The sequence below is a fragment of the Rhinatrema bivittatum genome, chromosome 3 (genome assembly GCF_901001135.1).
Source record: "Rhinatrema bivittatum chromosome 3, aRhiBiv1.1, whole genome shotgun sequence".
NCBI classification, from domain to species: domain Eukaryota; kingdom Metazoa; phylum Chordata; class Amphibia; order Gymnophiona; family Rhinatrematidae; genus Rhinatrema; species Rhinatrema bivittatum.
The window spans coordinates 559,356,939-559,384,426 of record NC_042617.1 but is presented as its reverse complement, the minus strand read 5'-3'; the positions used below and the strand labels follow the sequence as shown (position 1 = coordinate 559,384,426).

At 41.1% G+C, this 27,488-nt stretch overlaps 1 protein-coding gene across 1 annotated transcript in view; it reads left to right on the top strand.

Annotated features, from left to right (window-relative positions):
* ECT2L (epithelial cell transforming 2 like) overlaps nt 1–27,488 on the top strand; it is a 168,210-nt gene that overhangs the window by 101,044 nt on the left and 39,678 nt on the right. Inside the window, exons 13-18 of the mRNA XM_029596464.1 lie at nt 3,781–3,884; nt 6,488–6,607; nt 12,950–13,042; nt 22,282–22,496; nt 25,336–25,483; nt 26,792–26,865. Of these exons, the coding sequence (XP_029452324.1) occupies nt 3,781–3,884; nt 6,488–6,607; nt 12,950–13,042; nt 22,282–22,496; nt 25,336–25,483; nt 26,792–26,865 (754 nt within the window). The remainder of the gene's footprint in view (nt 1–3,780; nt 3,885–6,487; nt 6,608–12,949; nt 13,043–22,281; nt 22,497–25,335; nt 25,484–26,791; nt 26,866–27,488) is intronic.

Below are 27,488 nucleotides of genomic sequence, written 5' to 3'. Positions count from 1 at the left end.
AACTAGAGTCTTAGAATGGAACCCAGCATCTCAACATTCAAGAAAAGACTCAAGGCGTGGCTGTTCACGCAGGCCTTTCCTAACTCCAACATTACTTAACTCCCTTCAATCAACATACTTCGCTAGTAATAGCATTAATAGCCACCCCTTATAATGTTATTATATATATATAATTATCTGATCTTCATTTTCCTTCTTACTCCAAGTTATTGTTTCCCTGTTACATGTAACTGCTTTTCTGCACTATTGTTCAAATTGTAAAGTTTATTTTAATTGCACCCCTGTTTCCTGTGAACCTGCATGATGGGACTATCGTCTTGAATGTTGGTAAAAAAAAAAACTTAAATAAATAAAATAAAATAACTATGTCCTTCTTGCAGCCTAAGACATAGATCAACCAGCAATGGTACATTGGTATTTTTGTTAGGTGTTAGTGACCAATGATATGAAAATAGTTTCCTGGAAAATAAATATGGTACATCACCTGGTTAAAGGAAGATTTTCTACTATGTGAAAATACATACAATTGATATTGTTTTCTTTCAGGAAACCCACCCCAGAGGATGCAGAGCATGAAAAGTTAGTTAGAGATTGAGTGGTAAAAGTCTTTTTAGATAGCTTATGTTCACTGAGAAAGCATCTGCCATTATAATCGGGGAAAGCTCACTCATTCTAGACAAAAAAAACCCATGAGATCTAAAAGGTAAGATAGATAGATTTTTTCAGGTACAGATAAAAAAACACTATATCAGACAAAATCAAACTAAAAACTGGAGTCCCAACGATTTTGAAATCCTTTTACTTACCAAAGCCTAGAACATCGGCAGAAAATCAAGGAAATGGATTAGAGATGGAAACACCAGTGACTGATCAGCCACTGAATATAACAGCATTGCTGGAAACATCGGATACTGAAATGGCGGTACCTGCAACCCTGATTGTGATTTTTGCCTCTGATACAGATAGAGATAGACTTTTGAGACTGAGTATAAAACATAGAAATGAGAGATTTCTTGGTTTAATGGTCCGAGCCTTTCCTGATTTGTCTCGCGAGACACAGAAGAAAAGGAAGGCCTTTCTCCTTTTGCGACCTCAGGTCTTGTTAATTGGGGCTAGATATTTCCTCAAATTTCCATGCAAATGTGTGGTTAAATACTTGCAAAATACTTATGTTTTTTTCGATCCGCCCCAACTAACACAGTTCTTGGTTGGTAAGACCCCAGCGACCATAGATGATGTACCCTGAAGGACCCTCCATAATGTCTCACAATAGTGTGGGGTGCTGTATTATCCGGAATTATCCTTATTTTCGTATGATCCTGTTGTATTAGATAGGTTTGGTAAAGATCCGCCCTCCTATCAGAGGATCTCTTCAGTGGAACAATAAGTAGAGATAATGTCTCTTTACCTGTGTCCTTTTATTTTCTTGGTTAATATTAGACGATACTGATGTTATAAGTACCGACTAAGTTTATTGTTTTCCCTGATTCTGTACAAGATTTTCTTGAATAATTGTAAAATTGCATAAACAAATAATAAAAAAAAAAAAAAAAAAACTGGAGTCCCCCAGGGATCAGCACTCTCTGCAACTCTATTTAATATTTACATGCTGCCCCTATGCCACCTCTTGGCAGGACTAGGTATCATACATTACATATATGCGGACGACATCCAGCTAATTTTACCAGTAGACGAAACAATTGAAAAAACGTTGAACCTAGCAATGTTGTACCTAGATATAATTAAACAACTGCTGTGCCAAATGGAACTAGTAATTTATATTGAAAAAACAGAATTCATACACCTTGAACAAAAAAAAATTGAATTAATCCAGAATCCCATCAAAATTAGAAACGATCAGATAGTGGAACTAACCGAAAAAACTCGAAACCTAGGAGTAATAATTGACAGTGAAATTAACCTCAAACAACACATATCATTGAAAGTCAGAGAGGGGTACGCGAAACTAATGGTCCTTAGAAGGCTAAAACCACTACTAACCCTAGCACACTTTCGAACTGTTCTTCAAGCACTTATTTTCGCTAGCACAGACTATTGTAACACACTCTTCCTTGGATTACCACAGTCAACACTAAGACCACTCCAAATCTTACAGAACTCTGCAGCCAGAGTTCTGACTGGAAAAGGCAGAAGGGACCACATCACTCAAACTCTTGCGGAATTACACTGGCTGCCAATCAAACAAAGAGCACAATTTAAAACACTTTGCACAGTCCACAAGCTAATCAATGAAGAAAATACAGATTGGTTAAACACTGCATTAAGACTACGTATTCCCCAAAGGAATCTCAGATCAGCAAATAAAGCCTTACTAACCATACCCTCTGTAAAGACAGCTAAACTGACACAAGTAAGGGAAAGAGCATTATCATTAGCCGGCCCTATATTATGGAACTCAATGCCACCCGAAATAAGATTAATGAGAGACCATAAACTCTTCAAAAAAAGCCTAAAAACATGGCTTTTCAAAAAAGCTTTTCAAAATGAGAATGGGGAATAGGTAGTACGAAGAAACTAGAAAAGGACTTATACACACAGGCAAAAGTCACCAGATAACATATATGCGTTCTTTACCTTTATTTTTATCACACTTGTTTTAAGTTAAAGAATTACAGTATATCGCATATATGGTTAGCCCATAAAGGGAATTTCAATACACGCTACATATAGCTTATAATATTTTGAATCATGTATCTGAACAACTTCAGCACCCTCTGTTTAAAGTAAAATCTATTTCAAATTTATTCATGTGCCTATTTGTAAACCGTTGTGATGGTATATCACTAAACGACGGTATAGAAAAGTTTTTAAATAAATAAATAAATAGGTTTAATAATTGTAACATTGGCCTGATTTTAATATATGGCCCCCATCAATGAGGATACAAATTTTTAATAAACAATTTATCACAGTTTATTCAGGATATTCATGGAGAAAAACACAACAAGGAGGCTGGTGCCATCTTATAGACTGATTTACTGAGGGATGAGCTTTAAAAGGACAAGAGTTCACTTTGTCAGATGTATCTTGAAAGCTCGTGCCTCAGTAAATCAGTTAAGTCTGTAAGTTGTTGCCAGCTTCCTTTTCAGTTTTGCTGCCACAGACTAACATGACCTCTTGATATTATTTTTGGAGGAAATTTCAGTGAGATGTTGGATCAAGTTTTAGACTGGTCACATCCTAGTAGAAGAAACAGAAAAAAATGTGGAACAATTTATTACTGCTTGAACAGAAAAATGAAACCTAAAAGTATCGGGAGACTTGACCCTACTAGCAAAGATTTCTCATTTTACTCATATTGTGATGGTTCTCTCTCTTTTTTTTTTCTTGATTTCTTCACTTGTGGCTCAGCATATTAGAAAATCTGAGATTGGACATGCTCTCAAGTACTTGTTATATGAAATAGGAGAAAATAAATACAAGGTGATTGAACTTGGTGATTGAATACATATCACAATAAACACTGATTAGTAACTCGCATGCCCAGATACATTTCACATATTGGTGTGAGTAAAACCTCCACCTTTTGGTATGTTCATGTACCCTCATGTAAATGATCAGAGGTTCATTCAGGAGGCAGATGATGATGATACCACATTGCACCTTCCCCAAGTCTAGTGTTCTCTGTTCTGGAAATATGGTGGTGATATATATATATATATATATATATATATATAAAATACAGTATATCAACACTATACTGGGCTTTTTCTCTAGCTGCAAAATATACAACTAACTTTGATCATTCCATATTTGCAGGACAATTTATGTTCGATTCCATGAGCATTGCTAAAATTCTGACCAATCGAGAGACAGCCCAGGCTATAGCGGAAGGCCTGATGAAACTTTCAAGAGAGAATTGTGTGAGTCAATGTAAATGCTGGTAGAAACCACTGCAATAGAGTCTTATGTCAGAGAACAGTATTTACCTGAGATATCGTGTCCATGTGCTTTGGAATGGCAGACAATTATACTGTGTCACTGAATAATAGTTTCTTTGGGTTTTTTAACTGGCGTTTACACTGAAATTTGAATTCTCAAGTTAATGAGAATGTAGGATGCTTATGGTGTTATTCTTTACCCTCTCTATCACTCTCATGGAATTTTTTCCCCTCCTCCAACTTTCTAGCTGTTTCCATTTCCATCAGTATAAGAGTAAGGAACCTACAGGAATTCATGGTGTCTAAGAGGGAAGTTGTCATAGGAACCATGCTCACTGTTCTGAGTTTTCAAATCCTGATCTCACAGTAGTTCCTCAGTTTGTGCACCTGGATCCACAATGTGGTACCATGATCTATAAGTAAAATTTAAATTAAAAAAAGTTCTAAAAAAAAACTAAGGCCCCTCCTACATCACAATGACTTCAGAATGGTCCTCCAGGCACTATCCAAAATAGACTACTGCAATTCCACACTCCTAGGACTCCCTGCAGCTTTGCTAAAGCCTCTCCAAATGTTACAAAACGCTACCGCTAGAATCCTCACAAACACTAGAAGAAACGAATACATCACCCCTATACTAAAAAACCTTCACTGGCTTCCTATACACTTTAGAATATGCTTCAAGAGTCTTACTCTAATTCACAAGACCCTATATAATCAAAATGTACATTGGTTCAACACCTCCTTCCACTTTCAATCCCCCCGAAGAACCGCCAGATCCGCCAATAATGGCACATTACCTATAACCTCACCCAAACTTACACACCTATCCTCTACTCGGGAACGTGCTCCCTAGCCAGCCCTGCCATCTGGAACACAATGCCCCCTGAGCTAAGGATGGAACCAAACACGCAAAACTTCAAAAAGAAGTTGAAAACCTGGCTATTTAAACAAGCCTACCAATAACTCTCACACGCACCCAGACCCACAAGCGCTTATCCCCCCCCTCAAGCCATTATTTAAATTGGTTGTTTTCTCTCTAACTTGTTTATCTCTCCAGTTATGAAAGTTCCTATTGCCTTCATTCTGCTACCATCCTTACCACCCTCATTCCTATACTATATCTCTCCTGCCCCAAAATTCTGTGAAGTTATTCAATTGGTTAAGTTGTAATTTCCTTTCACGCCTCTGATTGTTTTACTGTAAATCGATGAGATGTGCAAACGAACGTCGGTATAAAAAAGCGTTAAATAAATAAATAAATCTATATGCATATATCAGGGGCCCTCTCCATTGATGGATCTGGCTGAAATTTGGTAGGATTCTCTCTTAAGTGAGATACTAATACATCTGACAAATCTCAGCCAAATCCATCTGGGGGCTACCCCAATAGATGTGCCAGGTGAATGGGGTCATCCGTGAATTAGCAGAGGTAGGTGGAAACTGGAATGTAAACCACAAGACAACTAGGACAGACTCTTTCCTTGTGTTACTATAGACTTGAACACGACTCCACTTTTTTTCTGCATTGTTTTAGTTAGATCTCAGATCACGATGTAAAACCTTGCCCCATGGTAAATACACAAATGATAACCCAGGGATGTTTTTCCTCCTAACCCTACAGTTTCTCCACTGGGCTTCTAACTCAGACTGAAGCAAGGTTGGGTTCTGATGGCAGATCCTTCATTCATAATTACCCGGGGATTATTCCCCCTGCTTTATTCCCCCCCACTTCCCCCAAATTACTGGGAGTAAGTCTTCAGTCAGAGACCATGCATTGGGCCTCATTTCAGAACCCTGCATATATGGGCCCTGAATCACGCTGTTGCACAATAATTGACTTCTTTTCTCGGGGGCTGTGAACACTGCATCTGCAGCATTCCCAGCGAGCAGAAGATCTGAGCCGGGAATGGAACCCAGGTCCCACTGAGCTACTGGGATGGTACATAGCTAAGTTTTTGGATCTTGATTGGTTCATCTCTATTTTAATGACGCACAATAAAATGATGCCAATGCTTACATCTCAGTCATAAATTAGATAATATTTCAGTATGACTCTAGGTGAAATGATACCTGAAGTGTTAAAGGTTGATGCCATCAGAGGTATACAACCAACACAAATCAGGAGTACTTTTCCTTTTGACTGGTTCTGTGCATGTATCTGAGGAGCTTACTTTTTACCTTGTTAACTGAAATGCCTGCTTCTGATTTGTAAAAGAAAGGCCATTCTATCTGGCTCGCTATCCGCCCCACTGTTCAGTCAGCAAATCCCCGATTAGTGTCTCATTGTGATTGCATCAAATCTAGATCCTTCCTATATGGGAGAGGAAAGCATAAAGAGAGAGAGAGAGATCTTGAAAGAGAGGATTACAGAAAATAAAAATGATTTTGTCTTACTGTCCATTAAGATTTGGTTCTATGATATAATTTATTGTTTTTGATAAAGGAGGTTCAGTGCAGTACAGACAGAAAACACAGCTAATGAGCTAACCTCTCAGAGCCAAGGACTTGGTACTAGCAGAGGTAAGTCATTCATAAGAATGCAAGATAATATCTGAAATTTTAACTTTTTCCTTTTCAATTAGGAAAACCCCCTGGAATTTTTAGCTCTCTTTCTTCTGAGAAAATGTAGACGGAACATGGAATTCAAACCAAAGATGCTGACGGAGTGCAACTCGGAAGCAAGTCTGAGCACCATCTTGGAGGTAAAGCCTCTTGCTGCCCGTACTGCCACGTCATCAGTAAGGGCCATAGCTGTAGACAGACGTCTGCACCAGTAACTAAAGGGGAGGGCTCTCAAATGTTTTTTTTTTGTCCTAATTTGTATTTTGTTGATAACATAAATGGATGTTTGTTCTCTCCTTGGCATTTCTCACATTTTGTTGCACTATTTTGAAGGTCATGTTCATGTAGAGCTCTGCTGTTCTCTCATGGCACTTATGGTAATTTGAAAAAAAAAAGTTTTTAATCTAGCGTCATTGCTCATGAGTAATATGTATTGGTTTAGAACAATCCAAGGAAATATGTTAAGGCAGGAAGAAGCAAGAGGAATCTTGTGTAATATCAGACTGTCTCCTAATACTTTACCACTGACTTTTCACTAACTTTTAGCCAGATAAGCAAGGGAAATATTCAAAATTAGCCATTTAGATGGATAACTTATGAGTACAATAAGTACAATATAAATGATTTATTAATAAACATGTACAATTTAAAAATAATAATAATTTGGGTCTTTGCCATGGGTTCTGAGGTGTGGTGGATTGTCTGGATCCATCCCTGGCCTCAGAGCTGATGGGACTGGAGGTCTTTGTGCTGTTTACTTTCTTGCTGCTGCTCCAGTTGGAGCCACAAGAGGTAGGAGGTGAAAACTTCAGGACAGTTGGTCAGTCCTTCAGCTGAGTCCTTGGAGCTAGGGGTGAGATTGTTTACAGTGGAAGTGGTGTCTTTAGATAGCTGAATTGGGTATTAGTTGATGTTGATGTTATAGTTGTCCAGTTTGTAATGTACTTATGTACTGTAGTGTGTTTTAGGTCCTAAATAGTTTAAGACTAACAATGCCTCTGTTCCGTGAGGCAAATGAACATTTATTTCCCAATCCCTTTACTCTTTTTGGGGTAGTTTGCTCGGTGTAGTGTAGTACTGAGCTATTAATGAATGCTGTTCTAGGATACGTGGAATGGAGAATAAAGCTTCATAGCTGTGAAATGTAGTGATCTTTACTTAGTGAAAGTGATGCTCATTCCTGATGTGTAGTGCTACTTAGAAGTGAGCCATAGCTAGGTAAAATGCAGCAGGGACTCTTTTTTTCTGACTTCCTTATATATATATCAGTCTTCTGAAACCTATTCACCCTATTCTCTTAAGTATCAACATAAATTTTAGAAAATTCCTGAGAACTCGTCTCCTCATTTCCAGAGCATATTTTCTCCCCCTCGTGTAAAAAAAAAAAAAAAAAAAAAGAGGGTTCTGGGGACCAAGTGTTGTTTCCTCAACTTTCTTTTGCTTTCTTCAATGTTTCTCATTCTCTGGAAAAGGAGGAAGGAGAAGCAAGTATGGTTTCAATACCTATTGTGAAGTTTATATTAGAGCCAGACAAGGATTGCAAAATGAAGCTGTTTTTATTTATCCATTTTAAGAATTCTTTATTTTTTAAAATAAGGTTCAGATTTTTCCAGATGTGGAATGGAAAAAGAAGCAATTCCTTTAAATGTAGCCCCAGGTGTTATGACTAGGAGCCATGTTTTAACTAAACTGTCCTTATAAATGAGTTATCAAATATCAAGGTGCAAGATCCAAGATGGCTGCTGATGTACCATGCTGAAAAGGGTATCCATCGAGAAGCTGTTTGTTTTCCAAACTTTCTATTTACCATCGGTCAAGAAACATAAGCGGAGTGTATGGGGAATTTTCATTAAGTCTTCAAGCTTCACACTTCAAGCCAATGCCTGTTAGACAACCCTCAACAGTCTACGTCCACACTCTAAGCCACTAGCACTCATCCAGCATTCACCTTTAATCTTCCAGCCACCTCAGCACTCGCCCAGGATCATCAGCACACACAAAAGACTCCTTCAACACTCAATCCAGCCATCTCAGCATTTATCTAAACTCCATAAGTTTCTATGGGACACCTCTACATTCATCCAGCCTCCCCACATCTCATTCAGCTAAGGTTTGGTACTGCCACTCTACTTTAACTACATTACCTTAACGCATACGTCCTCTATCCTCCACCTCCACTACCCCATAGGACAATAACTGCTAGCAATTCCCATCAAAGAGATCGATTTAATCTCATCATGATGCTAGGATACCCAACACACATTCAACATCATAACACCTGCTTCAAGATGAAGCCTTCGCTACGATACCAACCTATAACCCGTAGAAATCTAACTCCGGTGATGATCTCCCCCATTACTCAACTACTTGGGCTAGCTCTTTTCACTTTAACACTATTCAACGCCCAGTCAATTACAAAAAAAACCACACATCCTTCAGAGACTAAGGAAGAAGGGTTATAAAGAGGAGGTTATTTCCTCTTTGTTGCGTGCGTGCAAGACTTCAACCTCTCTCACTTACATTCGGGTATGGAGAGTGTTTGAGACCATGTGTGCTGACTCAGGCGTGCCGGCGTGAAAGGCTCCGGTGTCCCAGGTCCTCTCTTTCTTACAGAATGGTCTCTCCAAAGGTTTGCCTTTTAATTCTCTGTGGGTACAAGTTTCGGCTCTCTGTTGGAGCCTTAATCTGGTGCTTCGGGTTCTCTGCAGAGTGCTTTTCGAACCCCTCCGGCGGGCCAAGCTCAAAGACCTGACTCTCAAGACAGTATTTCTAGTCTCTGTTTGCTCAGCCAGGAGAGTGTCTGAGCTTCAAGCCTTGTCTTGTAGGGAGCCATTTTTCCGCTTCTCGGATTCAGGTGTGTCCCTCAAGACGGTACCATCCTTTTTACCAAAGGTTGTCTCCTCTTTTCACTTAAATCAGTCAGTGGAGCTTCCTGCTTTTTCTCCAGAAGACATTGCGAGCACACCTGGCAGAGACCTAAGGCGCCTTGATGTGAGAAGAGTACTACTGCAATACTTAGAAGTCACAAATGAGTTTTGGGTCTCTGATCATCTCTTTGTCTTATGGAGCAGACCCAATAGGGGGAACAAGGCTTCTAAGGCTACCATCGCTCGCTGGCTAAAGGAAGCAATTGCATTGGCGTATATTTGTCGGGGGTCGACCGGTTCTGGAGGGCTTAAAGGCCCATTCTTTACGGTCGCAGGCTACCTTCTGGGCAGAAAGCCAGTTGGTCTCTCCGCAAGAAATATGCAGAGCAGCTACTTGGAAATCTCTTCATACCTTTGCTTGTCATTATTGCCTCGATGTGCAGGCACCAGTTTTTGGTTCTTTCGGTAGACAGGTGCTTCGAGCAGGACTATCATGGTCCCACCCTACTTAGGGAAGCTTTGGTACATCCCTCTGTCTGGACTGATCTGGGTACATACAGGGAAAGGAAAATTGGTTCTTAACTGCTAATTTTCGCTCCTGTAGTACCACGGAGCAGTCCAGACGCCCACCCTTAGTGGAGGGAATCTGATTTTTTCTTTCAGCAACCGCTCGAAGTTTATTCATGCAAAGATAAGACCATTTAACAAGGCACCGGAAGTATCTACTAAAGATATAAGAGCAAATACTTGCATTTCTTCAAGTTTACAATTTAGATGTTAAATATTGTTTCTTGCTTGATTTTATTCTAGTTGAGGTTACATTTTTCTGCTTTGATAACGTTTATACTGAAGGGACGCAGGGGGAGCACTGTCCTGATATAGGATACCCTTCAAGTTTTTCTCTGTCTCCATCTGCTGGAAAGGAGCTCAACCCACAGTCTGGACTGATCCGTGGTGCTACAGGAACAAAAATTATCAGGTAAGAACCAATTTTCCTTTATGCACGTGGCTGGGCCCATTCTAAAATGCATGTGGCGCGTGCAAGGCCCTGCCAAGCATGTAACCCCTGTTTTTATGCTCGTGCGGACCTTTTAAAATCAGGCCTTACTTTAAATTTGCATTTGAGCTCATTTCTCCTGCATGGTACTGTGAACCATGAGGAGTTCAGCAATAAACCAGCATCGTTGCAGCATGGAAATTATGAAGGTAACTGCGGCCTCACATATGCATTTTACAACCTGTCTGTGTAATTTTCAAAAGGAGTTATGCATGTAAATAAATGTAACTACTATTGTCGCAGTTTTCAAAAGCCCACTTACTTGAATAAAGTGAATTGCATTTACTCAAGTAAATGTTTTTTTAAAATAAGGCCCTGTGTGTTTCCTTATGTGTGACTATCTGCAATGCTTTTAAAATCTGTACGTTTCCTATCTATTTTTAAACATATGCACATATATTTTACGGGCCAAAAAATTTGACCTGCCTGCGTAAAACTCTGTTCTATGTGCGGAAATCTGTATATTTTAAAACATGCACATTAATTGAAATAACCAGTTTGCTGAAACCTCCACCTGTTCACCTGGTCCTTCTCCATGACATCGAGACCCTCTCCTAGGTCTTCACTCTGAAATCCCCACAGTTCACTCAGACCTCCCACCCAATCAATAGTAGACAATAGATGAATCTGATAGCAATTGCAAAGGTAATTAGATGTAAAATTACACAATTAGGGGTATTTTGCATAGGCTCGGCGGCGCGCGCAAGCCCCGGGACGCGCGTATGTCCCAGGGCTTTGAAAAAGCCCTGGGACATACGCGCGCAAGATATGCTGTCAGAGGCAGGTGTAAAAAGTTTAACAAAGTAGGGGGGATTTAGGTAGGGCTGGGTGGTGGGTTAGATAGGGGAAGGGAGGGGAAGGTGGAGGAAGGGAGGGGAAGGTGGGGGGGAGTGGAAGAAATGGTCCCGATTTCGGACCGGCCTTGGAGAGAACAGGGAAAGCCATCGGGTCTCCCCTAGGGCTCAGCGTGCGCAAGGTGCACAAGTGTGCACCTCCTTGTGTACGCCAACCGCGGATTTTATAACATGCGCACGGCAGCGCGCGCATGTTATAAAATCGGGTGTACATTTGTGCGCGCCGGGTAGCGCACACAAATGTACCCCATGCGCGCTTCTCTTAAAATCTACCCCTAAGTTGCCAAATGTACGTTAATAAGTTTCTTATAAAATAGCAATTTGCGTGCATACCTCTTGGCCCATCCAGAACACCCCTTTGTTGCACACGTAAAAGTGCATGCGAGACTGAAAATACATGCATACTTTTAGAACATAAGAACATAAGAAATGCCATACTGGGTCAGACCAAGGGTCCATCAAGCTCAGAATCCTTTTTCCAACAGTGGCCAATCCAAGTACCTGGCAAGTACCCAAAATTTGGATAGAGCACAAGCTACTATTGCTTATTAATTACCATCATAGCAGTTTATGGATTTATCCTCTAGGAACTTATCCAAACCCTTTTTTAAACCCGCTTACTCTAACGGCTGTAACCACATCCTCTGGCAATGAATTCCAGAGCTTAACTATGCGCTGAGTGAAAAATAATTTTTCTTCGATTTGTTTTAAATGAGTTACTTGCTAATTTCATGGACTGACCCCTAGTCCTTCTATTATCTGAGAGAGTAAATAACCGATTTACATTAACTTGCTCAAGTCCTTTCATGATTTTGTAGACTATCATATCCTCCCTCAGTCATCTCTTCTCCAAACTGAACAGCCCTAACTTCTTTAGCCTTTCTTCATAGGGCAGCCATTTCATGACCCATATTTTGGTCACCCTTCTCTGCACTTACTATATCCTTTTTGAGATGCAGTGACCAGAACTGCACACAGTATTCAAGGTGTGGTTGCACCATGGAGCGATACAGAGGCATTATGGCATCTTCCGTTTTTTTTTCCATTCCCTTCCTAATAATTCCTAACATTGTTTGCTTTTTTGACTGCCACAGCACACTGGACGGATGATTTCAATGTATTATCCACTATGACGCCTAGATCTCTTTCCTGGGTGGTAACTCCTAAGATAGAACATAACATTGTGTAGCTACAGCAAGTGTTATTTTTCCCTTTATGCATCATTTTGCACATGTCTACATTAAATTTCATCTTCCATTTGGAAGCCCAATATTCCAGTCTCGCAAGGTCCTCCTGCAATTCATCACAATTACTTGAGATTTAACCACTCTGCATAATTTTGTGTCATCCACAAATTTGATCACTTCACTCACTGTACCCTTTTTAGATCATTTAGAAATATATTGAAAAGCACCGGTCCAAGTTCAGATCCCTGAGGCACTCCACTGTTTACCCTTTTCCAGTATGAAAACTCTGTTTCCTGTCAAAAGGACATCACCTCCTATCCCATGACTTTTGATGTTTATAAAATGTGTAGGCGAGTACAAGCTACTTACATGTGTATATGCTAATTTTACACATAGAAATGTTTTGAAAATATATCCCTATGGTTTTACAGTGCCATCTGGTGTTACTTGTGCTCACACATGTCTTCCAATACTTATCCATTCCCTGCTATTATTAAACACTTCATTTCCTTTTCAGCAAGAAGATGCCGAAGAAAAAGAAATTTCAACTAAAGAGGCAACTTGTCATCTTCATGAAACCGAGCAAATATTTGATGAGCTGCTTAACTTGGTAATAAAAATCAAAAGCATTACTTGTTCCTTACTATTTAAAAGCATAGGGTTAGTGATGCAGAACACTGTAGTTCCCTTCAAGACAAAATAAACCTTTCTTCTTGGGTTTAATTAAAGCTGTGGATAGTGTAGAAAGTCCTTCCCTTTGAGGCCTGTGCAGGACTTTCCAAGTTCCATTTTCCAATGCCCTAAAATGCTGGAAATCAGCCATAACTGTGCTCTCTTGCTGGTCTGCCTAAGAAAATAAGCTGGAACTCCCTCATACCAGAGCGGGAGTAAGACATAAGTAATTGTTTAAAACGGCAATTATTTTATGTTAAATTGTCTTGGCTTTCTAGCATACAGTACCAATACTGAGCAAGTGAAGTACCTTAAAAGTGAATTTTAAAAGAGAGATGCACGCGCCAAAATCAGGAGATGTGCGCCCATGTAGGACATGCGTGCGTCCACCTAATTTTAACAGCCACCCACATGTGCACACAAGTCCCGATGCACCAATATCTCACTTCAGCCAAAAAAGGGGGCATGGTGGGGGCGGGGGCCTGGGCCAAGAGATGTGCGCATGAGTACATACGAGCCCGGGTGAGTGCCCAGGTCCAGTGCCGCTATCCATGTGGTGTAAGTCTAAATAAAACGGTCTGGGTTAAACGGGGGTGGGATGCAGGCTAACAGGACCTAGCTGTAAACTGGGCAAACTGGTGGATGAACTGCTGAAACTGGTCATGGCGTGGATGCACGCCTGTTATAAAATTTCCCCACTGGCATGGCTCAAACCCAGCTTACTCAGCTGTGTGCGCCAGGTCTGTTTTACAACATACTCACATGTGTGCGCGCATGATATAAAATTGCCGTGTCTCTGGGCTTAAGGCCTTTTTGGTTTTGGCGATTAATACATTTTTAATAAATACAAATATGCCGATTCACATGCGTATGTGTGTGCCTATTTGAAAGATACCTTCTTAGTATTTGAGTAACAATACTTCAGTTTACCTGTAGCAGGAAGCATTATTTCATAGGTTTTTCTCACAAAACCTCTCTTGAAAGCTAAAAGGGTACTTCATGCAGCAATCCTACATGTGGAGGAAGAGGGTTTGATGTGCCTAATTAGGGGGGTCATTCATCAAACTGCATTAGGGCCCTAATGCCAACGATAATGCCATAACACATGCGATAGATAACGCATAGTGAGATGCGTATGCAAATTTTCAAAATTTAGTCAAAAGGGAGGAGTTTATGAAAATGAGGGATGTTTAACATTGCATGTGATAGCATAACATACACTATCGCGGGATTTAATGCTGGAAATAACTACACCTATTTTCTTTGTGTTATGCCCAAAACAGGATTTGCAATGAGAGAGAGAGCACCTCTGGGGAGGCCACATATTAGTCAACTTTCTATACCACTGTAAGAGGGGCAACTAGTAACTCGGTATGAGGTTTTGGTGGTGGCCTAGGTTTTGGGGGGCAGTTTTACATGCACAGTCAGAGATACAAACTGCACAATAGATATCAGTGAAGATTTGATGTGATTTGGAGTGAGGAAAGGTACACAAAGATGAGATTTGTGCAATGTTCTCTCGCCCTAGCATGATGCATGCTACCTAGCAGCCATCAAGCTAGGTCGAGTGTACAATGTACAAATCTCATCTTTGTGTACCTTTCCTCACTCCAAATCACATCAAATCTTCACTGATGTCTACTGTGCAGTTCGTACCTCTGACTGTGTACCCTGAGTTACTAGTTGCCCCTATAAATGGTATAAATAAAGAGTCAGTCTCTCTCTCTCTGGGGACTTCTCAGCGCGCTCTCTCTCTGGACACTTCTCAGCTCACGTTGCACTAAAATACCTATGCAGGGGGTTGCTCTTCTGCGATCAGCCAAGATGGACACATAGACAAGGAGCTCTGCAATCACAATCTCCAGCTGTTTTCCTTGCTAAACGCCTGCATAATTAGTACTATACACAGAAGCCTTGCTAATCACGAGCCCCGAATGGCAACCAAGTGGCACACTGCAGATTTAAAGCAGTTTTCATATAATCTTCCCGCTGCTGAACCCTCCGAGACTAAAAGCGCACCACACACAGACGTCTCTAAAGGCCTGCCCATGGGGCCCGCAGTGTCGGCTCTCCTTCCCGCCTCCGATCTCACCGATTTGCCGACTAGAGACGAGCTGAGAGGTTGGTACTTAGAAATTAGAGCTGACTTAAAGCAACATAATAAAGACCTGCTCGAGTTGATCTCTGAGGTGCAGGAGGACTTAGCAGCTCTGGGCACCCGCATGGATGAAATCAATGTCTGAGCTGAAGGCCATGCTGACGCCATTAATACCTTAATGGTGCAGCAGACGATTATACAAAATGAAACCGCAGTGCTGGCAGAAAAACTGGAAGGCATTGAAAACTGTTCTAGGCGCTGCAATTTAAGTATACGGGGGGTCCCCGAATCTGATATATATAAAGATGTGATGTCCGAGTCCAGTGATAGCTCTCTCTCTTTGGTAAAAATTGAAAGAGCCCACAGAGCACGTGGCTCTAAAAATAACAGAGCCTGAAATATTGTACTATGCCTTCATAGCTTCGCCCAAAATCTCTTATTTTTGAGCTGGTGCGGAAGCAATCAGATCTAACATGGGAAGGCCACTCTATCTCTATTTTTCATGACTTGGCGCCTTCCACAGGTGCTACAAATTACGTAGTCACCCAAGCATTGTGAGATGTGAATCTCAGATATAGATGGACTTTCCCGTTTGGCTTGATTTTTGTGATTAAAGGCACTACATTTTGGGTGAAATCTGATACGGATGCGGTGGAAGATTTTAAGCATGCAAGTCTCTCGTTCAAGTTTTCTGCTTCTAAGATGGCGACCAAGGCATTAAAAGTGGATAATTACCCACGAAGGCAGCGTGTTGGAAAAGGAGGCAGGAGGTTACGCAAGCAATCAGAGAATTCCCACTCGGCTCTGTCTGACCAGGAGTAATAGGCGTCACAGACTTTCTCCGGTTAGAGTTCATTTGGACTTCTTTTGAGTCTAATTGCTACTAACTATGGACATTTTCTCTTAGCACATGGTAACCAGTGCACTGTTTAGGCTGCAGTGCTTTTTCATATTCCCATAGTTTCCTTGTTGGGCTGCCATGCTGGTTAAATGTTTTTGCATAATGTTTTTACTGGATGATCGGGGGGCTTGGTTCTGTTCCCATTTTGTCTGATCGCTTATGCATTCCAGAAGTGAGTGGATCTGCCGCAGAAGTTGGGTGGACTACAAGCAGGATTTGGGGTATTTTTTTGGGGGGTGTTTAAATGTAATCTTCTTTTCTGTATGTTTAGTTTCTGACGGGGCTGATGCACAATGTTTGCCTATCTCACTGGAGTACAGCACACAGGGTTTTGAGATTTGGTTTATGTAAACCATAATGGCAACCAGGATTTTCTCATCGAATGTAAAGGGTCTTAATATGTTTAGGAAACACCAACTTTTATTTGTAGAACTCACATACCATAAAGCAGTTATTTATTTATTTATTTTTACAAGAAACCCATTTATGGAAACGGTATGAATGTCTCCTTTTTCAGAAAGCTTAACCACACCAGTTCTTTGCAGCTAACACTCACTATCAGGACTAAATATGCAGGAGTTGCTATTTTACTTTCTGATTCCCTTACTCATGAGTTGCTTTTTCAGCTCTCGGACATGGGTGACAGATATCTTTTGCTAAAAATTATAGTGGGTAGTAAAATCTTAAACTTTGTCAATCTATATTTCCCTAATTCAGATCAGATTTCCTTTTTAAAGGGCTGGCTGCAGCCTTGCTATTCATATGGAAGGGCTCGTGATCACCAAAAGCCCAGCACTAGATAATTCCCACCAGACGTCCACATAGTCATGCGGGGCAAGGACTTTGCTCTAGTCTTTGTTTTCTCAATGGGGCGTAGATGACATCTGGAGTTTATACTTTTTTCTCCCCCCCCGGGTCTTATTCCCATATTGATTACTTTCTTATAGATAAACTACTGCAAAACCGGGTGCCAGGGGTTGATATAGGGAATATTACCTGGTCTGACCATGTTCCTCTTTGATTAGATTTTTTTTTACCGATTTGGATTGTGGTCAATGATTTTGGCGCCTTAATGAAAGTTTATTGAAAATTGTCATCTTTATTGATACTTTGGGTCAGCAGATACAGGAATAATTCCGATTACATGCTCATATCTCTACATCTCAGGCTATGATATGGGAGTGCACTAAAGCCGTTGTGAGGGGTCTCTTACTGTCTTATGCCATGCATTGCAAATGAGAAACCAAAATTAAGCGCTCTCAACTTTTAATAGGTGTGTCCAAGCTGTCACGAGAGCACATGCGGACACCTTCTGCTTCTGTGTATTGCAAATTATCTTTAGCCTGTACAGAGCTCCAATCCTTAGATGATGCCAAACTTGCTTATAAGCTTGAATTAACTAAGCAGGAGTATTTTGAAGGGGGAAATAAAGCTGGACACTACTTTGCAAGGCATTTAACATCCTTACATTCTCAGAATACCATTGTCAAGGTCAAAACTACACAGGGGGATATAGTCACTAAGGGGATCATTTATCAAAATGCGATAAGGCGTTTTCGCATGCGTTAAGGGCTTATTGCATGCGATAGGCCCTTACTGCATGCAAAAACGTGTTTAACGCATGTGATCGCACCATATCGTATGGTGCGATGCAAATTCAGAAAATAGGAGGGGTTAGGGGTGGAGAGTGGGCTGGGTTAGCCTGTCTGCGAAGAGCTATCGCACAGCCGTAACACTGATTTTAACTACACCTCTTTGGATTGTATTAGGCTGTGAGATAGCTGCTGTGACTGTGCGGCAAGGTTCCATTGCGCTTTCTCCTGTAAGGCCTATTTCAGGTGAATTGACGGGTCCAGGGCCTTGGGGGGGAGAGGGGGAGAGAGAGAGAGAGAAAGAGTGTGAGAGAGAGAGACTGGCCATAATGTCATGGCCCAAAGGTAGGTATTTGTATCCCTATGGTAGGCCCACCTAGTAACTCGAGGTGGGGTTTAGGTAAGAGTGTGGAGGTTAGGGGCCACTTTGACATTCTACGTGACACCTATGAACAGAACAGTGGTCTCATGAAGATTTGATGACCTTTGGAGTGAGGAAACTCACTCCAAGATGAGATTTGGGCAAGGTTCTCTCAACCTAGCTTGATGGACTCTCTACCTGGGTAACATCAAGCTAGGTTGAGAGAACATTGCCCAAATCTCCTCTCTCTCTCTCTCGTGTGTCTGGGAAAAAGGTATTGCAATTTGCACTAACTTAGCTCTTCGCATAGGTAATTAGTGCCCCTTTTGCTATCGCATGCGGTACTTACCGCATTTTGATAAATCCAGGCCTAAATTGGCAGAAATCCAGCAATGTTTTACACAGTTCTATAAAGTCCTCAGTACAGATACATCTATTTTTGACTCTACTATAGATGACTGTCTCTTTTCCATACCGCTCCCATGCCTTACTCTTGAGTAACAGAGCTTTACAGGCCAATTAGCACACCTGAGGTTTTGCAAGACATTAAAACTTTAAAAGCACACCAATCACTGGGACTGGATGGACTGTCAAGTGGCTATTATAAACAATTCTCACATGTGCTGGTTGCCCCTATGACTGATATGTTCAACTCATCGCGAGATGGGGGCTCTCTAGCAGCTAACTTCAATGTAGCTGGCATCTCTGTTATTGCGAAACCAGGTAGAGATCCCTGTGGTTCCTACTGCCTGATTTCTGTAATTAATTTAGACCTCAAAATTCTGGCCAAAGTTCTAGCAGAATGTTTGAACAAGATATTAGCTCAATTAGTGCACTATGATAAATTGGGCTTCATTCCTTACCGCTCGGCGAAAGATAATGTTCATTAAATTGTTGGTTTGCTGTGAAGAAGAATGTCCCAACAGCATTGTTGATGTGGAGATGGCATTTAAGATGGTGCATCCGTCATTTTTATTTAAAACTTTATGGAAAATGCAGCTTGGCTCTTCCTTTATACATTGGGTTGAGAAATTATATGATTTCCCAGAAGCCCGGGTAAAGAACATAAGAACTTGCCATGCTGGGTCAGACCAAGGGTCCATCAAGCCCAGCATCCTGTTTCCAACAGAGGCCAAACCAGGCCACAAGAACCTGGCAATTACCCAAACACTAAGAAGGTCCCATGCTACTGATGCAATTAATAGCAGTGGCTATTCCCTAAGTAAACTTGATTAATAGCAGTTAATGGACTTCGCCTCCAAGAACTTATCCAAACCTATTTTAATCCCAGCTACACTAAATGCACTAACCACATCCTCTGGCAACAAATTCAAGAGCTTTATTGTGCATTGAGTGAAAAAGAATTTTCTCCGATTAGTCTTAAATGTGCTACTTGCTAACTTCATGGAATGCCCCCAAATCCTTCTATTATTTGAAAGTGTAAATAACCAATTCACATCTACTCGTTCAAGACCTCTCATGATCTTAAAGACTGCTTTGCACTAGGCCATGGCACAAGACAGGGGTGTCCATTATCTCCTTTGTTATTTGCTCTTTTCTTAGAGCCCTTCACTACTAGAGTTAGAATTTCAGGCCAGATTAGGGGTGTTAGTGTGGGTGATCAACAATTTAAAATTTCTTTATTTGCTGATGATATTTTTTTCAGTATCACTGAGCCTTCCTTTTCACTAACGTGGTTTATGGGTTTAGCGTGGTTTCAGGGTTCAAAGTGAATTTGCAAAAATCTGAGTTTTTTAAGACAAGGTTACGCTGACCAGATTCAGTCAACAGTTCCCCTTTCGATGGCCTAAATGTTATTTGAAATACTTAGGTGACCATATTGGCCCCAATGTTTATGATCTATTCAATTTGAACTATCATCCATTAACTCAAGCTATATTTTCAGATTTGGATTAGTGGAACCAGGACTTCTTTTCTTGGCTCAGCTGCATATCCATTATAAAAAATGAATGTATTACCCAGATTTATTTATTTATTTATCAATCTACCTATTTTTTTGCCAGCTGCTCTTCTGCACTTAAGGCAAAAGAGAATTGTTTATTTTATTTGGAAAAGATGCCCACCTCGGGTAGCCTGGACAATCTTATATCAGCCCAAAAAAAGAGGGGGATGGGTATCCTTAATTTATTGTGCTATTTTGCAGCATCGCAACTCAGAGCACTTCTTGACTTTCATAGGTCCTCTGTGCTAAAACAATGGACTCTATTGGAACAGAATATGGTGGGGTCTATGCCTCTTTTGGCACTTCTGTGGCAGCCTCGTACCACTTGGCGCTCTGTACGATGCCTGCCTATAACTCTGAGAACAACATTAGTCTGGTCACAGTGGAAACACAGAGTTGTGGGTACCACCTCCTATTACTTTTCACATCTGTTTCACAATATGGCCTTTCCCATTTGTAAATCTTTTAAAGCATTTGATGATTTGAAGGTATTTTATTGCATTGAGGTGCGGTTATGCAGCCAAATGATATTGTTAATCATTATCATATGACAAATTTGAATTTTTTGGAATATGCTCAAATAAGACACTTCCTCAAAGCTCAACGCTTTGGCTATCAGACCAGGCAAATCGCTATTTAAAATCTATTGTGAACAAGTGGATAAGTTAACAGGTTTAGTGTCTAAGGTATATGGCATCCTCAGTTACCGTGTAGTTGATAAATTCCCACATTTATTTGCTTGGGAGCTGGATTTGGGAGAGGATTTGAAGGAGGAGGATTGGGATTCCATTTATTTTACCGCTGGCAAATGTTCTATTTCAGCAAATCTCCAAGAAAATTGTTGTTTTCTTGGCACTTAATGTCATCTAAAATTCATCATATGTATCCCTCAGTGAGCAATCTATGCTGGAGGAATTGTAGGAATATAGGTACATATATACACATGTGGTGGCAATGTACATGGATTGAGGCTTGCTGGCGCCAAATTAATGGTTGGATATCTACAATATTGAAGGTAGAAAACACATATTTTGATGCCCACTATACCTAACTGGGATTCCCGATAGTGAGTATCCCAAAATGTCAACAACATTTTTGTCAACAAATCTTTATAGCCATTCGATGTGAGCTTGGCTTACTATGGGGACATATTGAGATTCCTTCTTTTCAAAGCATAGTGAGCTGCTTGTATACTTTTTGTCATTTAGCCCACCTTACGGCCCGAAGCGGGGGGCGGGCCTGCAAAAGCCGGCAGCGATTGCACCACCGCGGTGCTATCGCTGCCGGCTTTTGCACCCCAATAGCACCATCGTGAAAGGTGGTGCTATTGGGTGCAAAACTGGCGGCAATAAGGGTCCTTACCTTTTTGCCGCCAGCGATGTCTCCGCAGCGTTGGCCCCGGTGCCACCCCGACTCCTCCTCTTCCGGGGCCGACACCGCCCCGATCACCCTATCGCACGCGAAAAGGGACTTTTTGCATATGAAAGGTCCCTTTTCGTGTGCGAAAGCTGATGAAAATGACTCCCTCAGTCTCTTAGGTGGGTGATCCATCCATTTGCTCCTGGGTCTGGGTTTCTCTGGAAAGGAATTCTGTCAGCTCTTGGCTTCTCTGTCTCTTGTTGGAATTTTATATACAACTCAGCTATGAAGCAATTTTCAGGAGAAGAACTGATTTCAGAGCTACCAGATGCACTCCCCTCTTCCTGGCTCCTGGCTCAGGCTCCAACTCCTGGCTGTCCCTGCCCTGCACACATAGAACCAGCCAAATTGTGCCTTTTCTACCTTAAATGGTCTCCCAGCATTCCTTTGGGTTCCTCCTCTGCTGGCTATATAGTGCTGTTCTCTGGACAGACTAAACAGTTCAGCTCTTTTCCCAACTGGTTAACACTGTGAGTGCTGGATGCTGTTTCTTGCAGAACATTTGTCATTCACAGGAGAGCACACAGGGGTTTTGACATATTTTTATATTCCTTCACCTTGGCTGCACTGGCTTGCAGTCTCTGCAGGGTTGAAAACCCCTTTTTGATAGGTCCAAAACATATCCCTCAGATCCAGACACAGCTCAGTCCACATTGCAAGGCTGCAACACATGATAAGCTCATGAGGGAAGGAACCTGGTCTATAGTAGCTTGCTACTCGGAACATAGTAAATGATGGCAGAAAAAAGACCACAATGGCCCATTTAGTCAGCTTAGCTGCATTTTCAAAGCAAACATCCTGTCCAAGGTGTTTTCTAACATCTTGCCTTTGTGCAAACCGTAGGACAGCAGTTTTCAGGGGGACTCACTGGACAAGCGGACCAGCTTTGCTCGGGAAATCATGTTAAGTGAGAAGACGTACGTGCAGATGCTGGATATCGTGAGAGTGGTTTATGCGGTCCCACTGAAAGCAGCGCTGGCTTCAAACCGGGCCATCCTAAGTTTCACAAATGTTCAGATCATCTTCTCAGACGTCCTGTCCATCCTAGAGCTCAATAGGTATGTACAGAACTGGCTATGGCTATGTTAAGTGGATTGACAAATTTCTGCACTATAATTTAAGTTTGGTAAGAGGGCTAGATTAATGCGTTCACTTGAGGAAATCCTCTCCATCTGTCCTGTGAGTCAGATCCGGGCGATACGAGGAATGGTTGCCTGGTGAAGGTCAGCGCTGACTCGCACGGTAGAAAGTACACAGACTCTTAGATCATGCCTTTGCGTTTCTGTCTTTCTGAGCAGAAACTACGATAAGTAGGAAAAAAAAAGCTGAGATGTAGGTTTTTTGTACTTCTACAGAGGTTTTGCTGTCTCCCGACAGTAGTGCTAACTAAGCGTCCCTCTGAATAGAATTTGGGGAGAGAGGATGGGTCTTATATTTGGAATCATTAAAATAATTACAGTACTGTTTCTCCCTGTATGATTCGGCTTTGGAGGGCTCTGCTGCTGGCATGTACCAGGCTTGAGGAGACTAGCCAGGGTGGGGCTACCACCCTGTACAGTCCATTACTGTATTGATTATTAAGGATAAAAAATTTATGTTTTAGATTTAGTACACTGAAATAATCAATATAATGTCTTTGTACAATAAGTAAGGTTCAAATTTTTCAACGACAGAACAGAAATCTTCATTTTTGTTTTATCAAAATGCCACTGAGAGAGCCTCTGTTCTTGTTCTCCTGTGCACCTTCCTTGCCAAAAAAGAAACTTTAAGAATTAAGAAAGACAGTAATTGATCCTAGGTCTCTGCATGCGTTGTCAATCAGGCTCCCTCTGCCCTTGCTGCTGAGTAGATTCACATAACTTTATTGGCATGACAATTTTATGTATGTTTTCTAAGTAATACGTAATTTTATAACGACCCGCATAGGGCTGAAATCTGCCTGTAGAAGGTATACATGGACTCCAGCCCTAATCTTCAAAGCAGACTTACACGTCTAAGTCTATGCACGTGGATCTTTATGCACTAAGGGGTTGGTTTTAAAAGTGTTGCTTGCGCTAAAATGCCCACATATGTGGGCTGCTCATGAGCGATGTGGATTTTAAAACCCGCGATTTACGTGCATATATGCACATATAGAAAAAAAGGGCATGGAAAAGGGGCGGAGCATGGGCCTTGCTGGGCAGGGCCAATTGTTAACGCACACAACTCCATAAGCTGGAGACCTCAGCACACCGGTGACTTGTTATCCGCGTAACTTTACTGCTGCTCCTGAAGAGGAGCAGGTCTGCAGATCTCACCTTTTAGGACTTACATGACAGGGTGAGGGGTCAGAGTCAACTGGGGGGGGCATGCAGGATGAAGAACCAGAGAAGTCTGGATGGTGACGAGATTGGCTAGGCAAACTGGTAGGCTAATTGGGAAAACTGGCTATGTCCTTCATGCAATAATGTTTTAAATCTGCTTATCTATGCACATTAAAGCCGGCAAAGTCCTATGGAAGATACGCGAAGTAAGTTTGCTCAAGTAACCTCTTAAAATTAGCATACTTACGTGCGCTAGGCGTATTTTAAATCATATGAGCACAAGTGCACATATGATTGCCATATTTTACACATGTAAAAGATTTTAAAAATTACTTTCAAAGGGAGTCCTTTTCAAAAAAACTTACACACATAAAATCTTGTTTTATGCATGTACTTGGCATTCTGAAAATCAGGGGCTAGTGAGCATAAGTCAGTTTCACGCTTACTTTTACGTGCACCGAGAAGTGTTCCAGGGGGTGGAGCAGAGTTGTGACAAATGCATGCTTTTTTATTTTCAGAAAGTACGCATGTAAGCTGCCCTACACTAGTAACACTCTGCTTGGAGCAGACGTAACTTTGTGCGTGTAATCCGCCAATTACCTACGGACTTTTAAAGCAAACTTGCACACAGATTTTACCACGATGTGGGCTGTTTATAAAATTACCGTCAGAATTGAGGGTAATGGTGGTTGTAAATGTGTCCTAAACAGAGTCAACTCCACAGTGAAAATAAGTTTTAGTCCTGTGTGATGGAAGGAGACCTCTCATTCTAGTTTCACAAAGTATATTGTGACTGCTTAACTCCTCATGTAGATCAAAACTCCTATTTTAATTATTTCAGTCCCGTTCACTTGTGGGGTGATGGAAGGGGTGCAGCTGAGGAACTGTGCACCTTCATTCACAACAGTTAGGGGAATGGTACAAGTGCACCCTTGGCGGATTTAGTTGACACATGATGGCTGGGACTCCCTACCTCCTTCTTTTTGTGTTCTGAGTGCAGCTTTTGTTTTAACTTTGAAGAAAAAAAGTAAAATAAAACTGTACCTGGGTGACCCATGGTTGCTCCGAAAGGAACAAATTGGCAGCATGCTAGTGACATCATTTATGTCATCACAATGTATCTTTGAACTGCTGTAAGGAACCATAGTGTGTCAGTTGTGCTGTAGGTGGTTCCATCATTATACAATGTGGTTGTCCATCACTTTTCCTTAGGTTAAAATAAAGCCCTTTTTTTATACGGAGACCCTGCCTTGGGTTGCATTCACAAATATTTCTAAACTATTTCGGTAATAACATTTCTTACCATTTCAGCCCAGCTTGCTGTACTTTGTAGAGGTCACTGCAAAAGCTTGTCCAGGTTGCTGGCTAGAGCTGATTCTGGAAACCTGAGCCAGGGTGAAGAAAGTCAATTTCTTCTAACCTTTTCCTGCAGATTTATTTGCAAAGATCGGCTACTGCTGTTTTTGTGATCCCTCTTGCATCCTGCAGACCCCTTCGAAACACACGGGGGGGGTCTAAATTGGAAATAAATAAATACTGTTGCACTGATGGGGAATATAAATTGAGAATATTATTTTTCTTGTGTTTGGGTAAGGCGGTTTTTAGGTGAACTGGCAGAGCGGCTTCAGGAGTGGGGTCCTGCACAGTGTCTGGGAGATGTGTTCACCAAGCTTGGCATGCAGCTTAAAACGTACACTAACTTTTTCAACAACTATGCTGTTATTTTGAAAACCATCGACAAGGTGCGTATGACTTGGAGTGGCAGGTGCAGCTGCCTTGGGTTGGGGAAGGCTGTCTGTAGACGTCTTTGACCATAGATGTGGCTACAAACAGGGGCTATTATTCACCTGGAATGCCTGCGACAGTCAGGCTTATTCAGGGTTTTCCATTTAATAGAGCTTTGAAACTTTTGAACCAGGCCATTATTGTTCAAAATTTAAAAAGCCAACATTTTTGACACAAAATAAGTCTATAATTTGCTCATTATTTTCTGTATGATTGAGCAGCAACACTAAATGTTCTTTTCTCCCCCTCTCTGCACATTTTCTTCTGAGCTTCTTTCTTTGCTATTGAACTGAATTTGGAAACTGTTGTCCAACTGCATCCCTTGAGTAATATCCACAAATTATATTATGTCATCTAAAAGAAATGTTTGAATTTTGTAGCACATGGTTTTGAAGTCTATATGAGAAGATTCTGCAGTATGTCCTAAGTATTCAGATATTGTAATTTAAAGGCAATTACTTGTATCTAGATAGCATTTTGATAGAGGGGAAAGGAAGAGAATAAAACAGAGAGCTGTATGAGACAAAAACATTAAAAACTAATCTGAAAATACGGAGGAAAACTGAGCACAGAAAGAACTGGGCATGATTGTTGCCAACCTTTATATCCAGGAGGGCACTTGAGATCAAAAGAAATGCCATGCTGGGTCAGACCAAAGGTCCATCGAGCCCAGCATCCTGTCTCCCAACAGTGGCCAATTCGGGTCACAAGTTATCCGGCAGAACCCAGAGAGTAGATCCATTCCTTGTTGCTGATTTCCGAGGATAAGCACGGGCTTACCCAAGTTTACCTGGCTAATAATTGTTTAGGGACATTTCCTCTAGGAGTTTGTCCAAACCCCTTTAGGACCTCAGAAGGCTAGATGCTTTGACTACTTGATGATGATTATCCTGATAAAAGATCATCATAATTTTGTAGAATATTTTAAGTTGTCTGCAATTTGTAATCTCGGCGTGTGTAAAACCCATCAGCTTTCTTTGATCCTTGTCCTTCTCTAGATAGCTACTCCCCTGTGGGGGAGTTCTTCTAGATTTATTTATTTACAAATATTTCTGTATATCTTACTCGTCAAACAAAAGATCAATCTAAGGTTAGATGCCTTCCAATTTGTAAAAGCTCTGTCAAGATTTCCATTGTGTAACAGAAAAGGTGGTGGTAAATAGATGTTTGCAAAGTTATTTCCAGAATGCTCTGCTCAAGAGAACAGTGTAACTGTTGCTAGCATTAAAAATGATTAATTGAAACAGAGCTCTTTCTCCTTTCAGTGCAGAGAGACGATGCCGTCTTTCAGAGCCTTCTTGAAAAGGCATGACAAGACTGTGGTTACTAAGATGATGACGTAAGTATGGGATTATAGCATATATGTCTCACTGCCAAAAAAACATGGAGATCAGAAACTCTCACAACACAGTGGAATTCAAATCTTAGTCACCTTCATATAGCCCTGGGCCAATGCGATGGTGATAGTGTCTTCAAGCCCGATTTTTGTGCTGACCAATTATAATCATCGGTCACTAAACCACCAAGTGAGTCTCTGTATTAAAATAAGAGTCCAATTTTTCAAAACATGCAGACCTGCATTGGTGACTACAGAGAATTTATCCCTAACATTCATCAGCTTGAAACCGGGGATTTCCATACAGGAAATATAGTGTTTTGCAGACACCCCTGAGGAAGGAAATCTTCTTCGAAATATTGCAGGATAAAATTGTATAATTGAGAATATTTACGTTTGTGTTGAGAAATTCTAGCTCCGATTGATTAGTAATTTTTCCCGGATTTTTTCAAGATAAGTACATGTTTATCCTAGCACGAACAAATGTTTTAAATGCAAAATAATGTTTTGAAAAATTGGACTCTTACTTTAATACAGAAACTCACTTGGTGGTTTAGTGACCAATGATTATTATTGGTCAGCACAGTAAGTCTGGCTTTACAGCACAAAAATCGGGCTTGAAGACA